Raw genomic sequence first — 8032 nt, 5'->3', positions numbered from 1 at the left:
TCTCACTCTCTATTTTTATTTGTCCGTCCATTTCTCTCTATAACTCTCTCTCTCTATCTCCCCATCTCAAGGTATCTCTTAGTAGAATGTTTCATTCATCAGCGCAAACATCTGGAGAAAGTCAAGTATTTGGTAGCTGTGTTGAGATCAAGGTAATTTAATCTTCTTCCTCTCCTGCCAGGATCTCTCCAATGTTCTCCATGCTGTACTGTACAGAGGGGATGGCAGTCAGGAACGTGTCTCTCCAACTGGTTGGGAGTGTTATTGATGTCAAATCGACTGAGAGGGGGGAGATGGGTAAAAAAATTGACATTTTGTCAAGGATGTATGTTAGAAAGAGCATCAGTAGGTTAGACAAATATGTGGAATATCAACAATGTTTGAGAATGTCATCGTATTTACCTAGTGTCATTCTCTACTTTTGCGTCATTAATCGTTTAGCATGATCCTTGAAGAATATTAAATAGTGTGAGGAATCCTTTCTTCAATTACACGTATTAAAGACAAAATACATGATAATTGATTTTAGAAAACATGCTCACACACATGAAGTTCCATCCATTAAGGGTCAGACAATGGAATGTGTACAATCCTACCAATATCTTGGGACAATTATATCCTCAAAACTAAACTTCAATGCAAATTGTCAAGCGGTGTGTAAAAAGGGACCCCCTTGTTTGTTCTGCTTAAGGAAACATTCTTATTTCTACATTAACAAAACTATGATTACTTTATTTTATCGTGCTTTTATTGAATCTATTTTATCCTTTTCTTTAGTGTCTTGGTTCAGTAATCTATCTTAAAGAGCAGGAATAGCTTGAGTCACATTGTTAAATGGTCTGGTGGGCTAATTGGAGTTACAGTTTAACCCAGCATCCCTGTATACTAGACAGTTACAGCGGCTGGCTCGATACTTAATTTCAGCTTCTTCCATCTGGACGAAGGTTCACTGTTCCAAAGTGCAGAACAAAGCGGTATAAAAATAACTTTGTTCCGGCAGCTATTTATCAGCTGAACAAGTCTTACAAAAATTGTTAGTATAATGATATAAACATTATGTCTACTTTTATTTCAAATTGTTATATATTGTCTTATGGATCGAGGAGCATCAGTTTTATCATGTAATTTAGATTTTTAAGTCTTACATTGTTTGTGTTGTTTTGTGTATATGTGTGAAAGTACAAAGTCACCCACTACAGACCAAATTTAACCAAGGGTATAAATGAAGTAAACTGAACTGATTCATGTGAGAAATGAAGTTAGGGAGACAGAATGTCAGATTTTCAGTAGCTTTGAAGTTATTAGTCTTTCTGTGTAAGAGAATTTCTTCATGAAAGGGTTAACTTTGTTTAGAGGACGGGGAGGGGAGGAGCTTCTTATTAACATTTCACTGAAACGAAACTAAAGAGATTCTAAACTCAGGAAACTCGTTCTACTTAGTTTAGTTTGATTGATTTTCTGTTAATTTATACACAGAGATCTGAGACGGCACAATATATGAACAAACGGGTGAGAACAGAGATTTAATTTGACCTGTTCAATTTAACCTCAGTTGTATTCAATGGTGATGTGGCTAGTAAATACACACTGTTGCTTGACTCTGACATTTGAAAGACTGTTGAACTATGCTATTTTGATCCTTGATATTCTGCTGTATTTTCTACATGAAAGTAGATATGAAAGTAGATAAATAGTATTTGTAAAATATACCTTTACATAGTTTTGTTGATAAATTCATAGGTTCACAAGATTAATAAGTTAACTTGTGGTCTTATCCTAGAAATGGCTTCTTGCAGCAGTCTCCTGTCAGAAGATCAGTTCCACTGTTCTATCTGTCTGGGTGTGTTTACTGATACTGTCACTATTCCTTGTGGACACAACTTCTGCAAGGCATGTATCACCAAGTACTGGGATAACTGTGACCTGTTTCAATGTCCCATGTGTAAAATGACTTTTGATAAGAGACCTGATCTCTATGTCAATACTTTCATCTCTGAGATGGCTGCTCAGTTCAGGAAGTCAGAGCCACTGAAAGCTACCATCAGTCCAGACCTGCGTCCTACTAAACCTGAAGTGTCATGTGACATCTGTAAAAGTACCAAGCTTAAGGCCCTGAAGTCCTGTCTGGCGTGTCTGACCTCTTACTGTGAGACTCACCTGGAGCCTCATCAGAGAGTTGCAGCCTTGAAGAAACACAAACTTATCGACCCTGTGGAGAACCTGGAGGACAGGATGTGTCAGAAGCATGACAAACTGTTAGAATTCTTCTGTAAGAAAGACCAGGCGTTTGTTTGTGTCATGTGCATGAAAACTGACCACAAGACCCATGACACTGTCACTTTAGAAGAGGCATATGAACAGAGGAAGACTAAGATGGGACAGATGATGGCTGAGATGAACCAGATGATGGAACAAAGATCTAGAAAGGTTCAGGAGATCAAACTATCAGCAGAGACAAGCAAAAGAGATGCAGAGAGAGAGATATCAGATAGTGTTCAGGTCTTCACTGCTCTGGTCCACTCCATTGAGGGAAGCCAGGCTGAGATCATTGAGGTGATTGAGGAGAAGCAGAAAGCAGCAGAGAAACAGGCTGAAGGGTTGATTCAGGATCTGGAGCAGGAGATCACTGAGCTGAAGAGGAGAAGCACTGAGCTGGAGCAGCTCTCACACACTGAGGACCACCTCCACCTGCTCCAGAGCTTCCCATCCCTGAGCACCCCTCCACACACCAAGGACTGGTCTGAGATCAGTATCCACAGTGGTCTGAATGTGGGGGCAGTGAGGAGAGCTGTGTCTCAGCTGGAGGAGACACTCAATAAAGAGATGGAGAAGCTGTCTGACACAGAACTGAAGAGGATTCAGCAGTATGCAGTGGATGTGACTCTGGACCCTGATATAGCACATCCCAATCTCATCCTGTCTGAGGATGGAAAACAAGTGAGACTTGTAGATATAGAGCAGGATCTCCCTGACAACCCAGAGAGGTTTGATTGTTATGTGTGTGTCCTGGGAAAGCAGGCCTTCTCCTCAGGAAGGTTCTACTATGAGGTGCAGGTTGAGGGGAAGACTAAGTGGATAGTGGGAGTGGCCAGAGAGTCCATCAACAGGAAGGGGAAGATCACACTGAGGCCTAAGAATGGATACTGGACTATATGTCTGAGGAATGGAGATGAGTTTGAGGCTCTGGCTGTCCGCCCTGTCCTGCTCTCCCTGAGACAGAAGCCCCAGAAGGTGGGGGTGTTTGTGGACTATGAAGAGGGTCTGATATCCTTTTACGACGTCGAGGCCAGGTCTCATATCTACTCTTTCATTGGCTGCACCTTCACTGAAAAACTTTATCCACTCTTGTGTCCATGTCTGAATGATGGAGGTATAAACTCTGCCCCTCTGATCATCACTCCTGTCAATGACTAAAACAGAAGTTGAAGAAGTTAAGTCATTCTGATGATTAAACATAAATGTAGAATCAAACAACAGACATTTCAATCAGTAGAGACCAGTGACTGAGTGAAGTGATTGTTTACTGGACAAAGGATAAGATATGTTTCAGACTGACATAGTGTTTGGTGCTTAGACCCAATGGGGAGATCAGGTGATCAATGGTTGTCTGCAGCATGAAGAGAGATCCCCCATGGAGTCCAGACACTGGTGACGGTGGCTGATGACCCAGCCAGACAACAAGCAGAGGAGGCAGACAGGAGACGAAGTCAAGAAGACCAGGTTGTGACGGGGAGGTGGAGGGTTGCGCACAATGGTAGCATGGACGAACGAAGGCAGGGAGAGAAACATATTTAAAGGCTCGGCAGCAGTACGATAGGCTAGAGGAGAAGGCTTGTCTCAGAGCTATTGGAGAGAAGTGAGCAGCTGATGGAACAGCTGAAACCCCGGTGACAGCCCAGGCTTTGAGGTAGAGGAAAAGGAGAGAGCACGCATAGTGGGGGGAGTGTGTAGAGAGACAGAATGCTTTTACTGACTGGACTTGTGCTAAGCTTCATTATTCCAATGTATATGTGTAATATGAATCACTCTGAAATGGATTTGAAATATAATAAAATAATGAAATAAAAGGTAACCTACGTACACATGATATGTTTCTTGGAACAGTTTGTAAAATGCCTGTTGCAGAGAAGGACAATGGAATGAAATGACCAAAATGTATAATAAAGGAACATCCTAAATAAAACACTTTCTGTGATTACCATTTCTCTATTTTAAGTTTGTTTGTTTCATTTGGCACAACTTCTGACAAGAATCCTGAAGTGGCGAAATTGTCTCACAGCCACACAGAGACAGAACTGCACAAGACAAACCTTGTAAATCATTAGTTTAACTATGCTGTTGTCAGATCTCTAGAGCACAGGCAGCACAAATGACTAAAGTGTCTCACCTCTTTATGGTCCTCCATGACAGTCTTTGGAGCATCAATGGTACTGAAGATGCCTTGAAGATTTCAGCCTTCTCACACACACACACACATAAAAGATTTAACATTTTCAACAGCAGGAGTTCAGACAGCGAGCTGGTGATGTGCCGGGACCCGTCCTTACTGCTGGGGTCAGGGTGGCAGAGGTCAAAGGTGAAGGACAATCCAGCACTCAGAAGAAGTTACTTGTCATGTTAGGCATTCACCACTAGAAGTCCACCTGCATCAACACATACAGTATTCTGTACACTTGTAAACTGTGTAGTTCTCAGTGGAACATGAATCAAGTCAAATGATTTGGTATTACACTGGACAAGCGGCTATCTCAACACATAGACTGTAACATGGCAATAGGTATTACCAGGATGAGAACATGCTCTGTGTGTGTGACACCTCAGATCAGGCTCCGGGTGGTCCAATCACTGGTCTGATCTCACCTGGAGTTCTGCCCAGTCACATGGTCAGCAGCAGCAAGGAGAGATCTCAACAAGCTGCAGGTGACTCAAACCAGGCTGCTAGATCAGGGCTGGAGTGTTCATTTAACTGTCAAATATCCACTTTCATTTCTGACTAATAAAGACAATGCATGTATGGTAGCTGACTTCATGTTACCAGTGTGCATCATTGTGTGATAGACCTTAGAGAATGAATGAGTAAGTGTGTGCTCTGTATGTGACAAAGAGGGGAACATCCAGTCAGGGGAGGTTTGTATGGATGTCAGACTCTCTCCAGATGTCTGAGTGGTGTACAGGGTGTAGTGATTTACTGGCTGATTGGTTTAGTGATGTACAGTCCTGCAGTACAGAGTACAGGGTTCAGGTGGGGTTCAGGCACCAGTTGTATTGTAGGAAACATTATAGGTGCAAGGTTGTTATGGTGCTTCATAAATGGTGGAGCTAGTTCTGGCAAGGCATTCAGGCTGTGCATCACGTCATCAGCTGATGTCACTCACACAATCACCTGCAGGTGTGCTAATTGAAGGTCTCTGCCTATAAATATTTTTTTTAATCTTTTAAGATTTTCAAAAAGTGAGACCCCACAAACATGAGGACAAAATAATCCTAGACCCGTCTGCTCCCCCCACACATCAGGATTTCTGATCGTAAATATTATCCTGTGGTCTGTACCCAGCATTAGTTTCAAATACTTGTCCCAAGCATCACCACACCCTTAATTATCCTGCTTTATTCAACCGTTGGGCTGGTCAACCATCTTCCTGCAGATTTGGAACCACAATTGGAACAAATATGACTCAGATTGTCAACCAGGTAATTATTAGAATCTGGTGTTTTGGATTAGGGTTGAATCAGTCACCACCTGCCCCTCTATAAATACAATTGACACATCTACATATCCAACACATGCAGCTGCTGTTTGTCCATGAGTTTGAATTGTTGCCTCTATTAATACAAGTTGTCTGAGCTGAGGTGGTTTTGGTCTAATGTCTAGAAACACCATGAGTCCTCGTCTCACGCTGGGTACTCTCATCTGTAAGTATCGGGTCTCTCTGGGGAGGGGGGCAGCTCCTTGGAGAGCAGAAAGACTACTTTATAATTCACAAACATTAAAGTTTTATCTGGGATTAAAGTTGTAGAATTAGATTATGGTTTGTGACTGGATTCACTGTAAGGTCAATCCTATAGCTCCCATATTTAAAAAATTTAACCTTAAATGTTATGGAATGATCAGTTCCAGAGACATTGTGAAATATTTCAGAGACTCTAGTTTGGAAGTCACTTGCTCTGGGATACTTTAATTAAAGGTATATTTTAGTTGTTTGACTGGGGTTATGGGTTAAATTGGAGCCAGAATGGTCAAAGGTTAAACGAAATGGATAACTTTGCAAATGAATGGAATCAATTACAAAGCAAACATGTTACAAAATGAAGGTTTTAAATCTTACCTACTCCACCATGATTATTGTATATCAGAGGTGAGGAGGGAGTAGGAGAAGCCCTCAGGAGATTAAGAATCCACAGAACAATATAATTCCCTTTTTTAACCCAATATTGTCTGTAGAACAACCCAATCACACCACCTCTTGACCCTTATCAACATGCGACAGTAAGTTACAAAATGAGGTGAGACCCAAGTAGACACACCATCCAGCAACTCCAGATTTTAGCATGAGAGGTGGGGGCAGGGTGACACTCAGCCTTGCATTACTTTGTTTTCTGTTTATGAAATGTAAAGGGGTGGGGGTGAGTTGTCTTTCCACAAATCTATAATGAGTTTTACATGTTGCAAATGCATCTGGGACAAAGTCCAACTGTATATGATGCTCTAGGAATGTTTACAGTCCATATTTGACCAACTGCCAGATTGTGATTGTGGTCTTTCTGTCTGTTTTCAGTGCTGGCAGTGCTGCCATGTTGTATGTCTATAGGAGCAGGTAAAACTCAGAACCTGATTGTCCAAGGGAGGATCTGTTTTTTTGTGAACAATTGACAATTTGTATTGTTTCAGTGAAAGTCATCTGTAAGGTCATCAGGGCACCCTGAGCTGTGGTACGTTGCTACACTGTTACATTTGTGATGTTAGATTCTCACTGCATTCAAGTGATATTAATTGTAAGAGCATAAGAGTTCCCTCCTGTTTCCAGGGAGTGGGAGTAATGTGATTTGCGTGCTCCGTGCTAACTATGGACGCACAGACAATGAGACCTGCAGCTCTGGTCATCCCCCCCCAATCAGATTAACAACACAGATTGCCTCAACCCCACAACCTTCCTGTTGGTGGTTGACCAGTAAGACCCGTGCACACACACAGACATGCGTGTTCTCCCTCACACTCGCACACTTATTTTGCTCCTTCCACCTTCCCAGGTGCAAGGGACATAGCTGTTCTCTGTCTGCCTCCAACTCTGTGTTCTCTGATCCCTGTCATGGAACCTACAAAGACCTGTATGTGGTCTACTGGTGTGTGTGACCTACACCTGCGGTAAAGGATCTTTACATCAGTCTCTGTATGACTGAATTGTGTGTTTGTGTATATATTTTTGACTGGCACTTTCTGTTTCAGTGAGTATTGTTGGGTCGAAGGAGTGGACCATTCCTGGAACAGCCTGTATCTGGGTGTGAACCAGTTCCAATGACGACTAGGTCAATATTGAATAAATTCTTCCATTTACTTGTATCAGTGTGTTGTGGTTGTTTCCAGACAGGTCAATCAAACGCATCAGGGTCAAGATCAGTGATACAGGAAGCACTTGAGTCACTAAAGCCACTGAGACCAAAGAAGTCCAGAGCAAAGCTCTGAGTAAAACAAAAACAACTTGGTTTCAAATACTTTTCCCAGGCATCACCAGATCCTTTATCCTGTTGGTGTTATGCAATTATACCCATATGAAATGTAGTGTTTGCCTTTGGGTCATTGTGACCCACCGTGTTGCGACAACTTTACCTAGAACAAAAAAAGTGACGCATTTCTTTAACCTTTCGATTTCCCGCCACCCTCACGCTGTCTTTGGGTCGTTGTGACAACTTTCATGATACAAAATGAAGTGAAACATCTTTTTATTCCTCACGCTGTCCTCGTGTCACAAGGACAGCGAGAGGGTGGCGTAATAGACTAGGATCAGTCACAACGACTTGGAGATGGCACGAGAAT

At 42.1% G+C, this 8032-nt stretch overlaps 1 protein-coding gene and 1 long non-coding RNA gene across 3 annotated transcripts; both read left to right on the top strand.

Moving 5' to 3' along the window:
• The first annotated feature begins 1405 nt into the window (after window positions 1-1405).
• On the top strand, window positions 1406-3414 carry LOC136959873 (E3 ubiquitin-protein ligase TRIM39-like). Its single transcript, XM_067254080.1, has 2 exons — window positions 1406-1509; window positions 1781-3414. The coding sequence occupies exon 2, from the start codon at window positions 1783-1785 to the stop codon at window positions 3412-3414; it is 1632 nt and encodes a 543-aa protein (XP_067110181.1). The 5' UTR covers window positions 1406-1509; window positions 1781-1782.
• Window positions 3415-5819: 2405 nt separating this feature from the next.
• LOC136960353 (uncharacterized) lies at window positions 5820-7156 on the top strand. Of its 2 annotated transcripts, XR_010878831.1 has the most exons (5): window positions 5820-5913; window positions 6443-6487; window positions 6777-6815; window positions 6890-6930; window positions 7026-7156. It is a non-coding gene; the product is annotated as an uncharacterized lncRNA (long non-coding RNA). The 2 variants fall into 2 exon arrangements; XR_010878830.1 differs by lacking the exon at window positions 6443-6487.
• Window positions 7157-8032: the final 876 nt, after the last annotated feature.

The sequence above is a fragment of the Osmerus mordax genome, chromosome 17 (genome assembly GCF_038355195.1).
Source record: "Osmerus mordax isolate fOsmMor3 chromosome 17, fOsmMor3.pri, whole genome shotgun sequence".
Taxonomy (NCBI): Eukaryota; Metazoa; Chordata; class Actinopteri; order Osmeriformes; family Osmeridae; genus Osmerus; species Osmerus mordax.
Note: the sequence above shows the minus strand (reverse complement) of the source record. Positions and strands in the feature narration are given on the sequence as shown.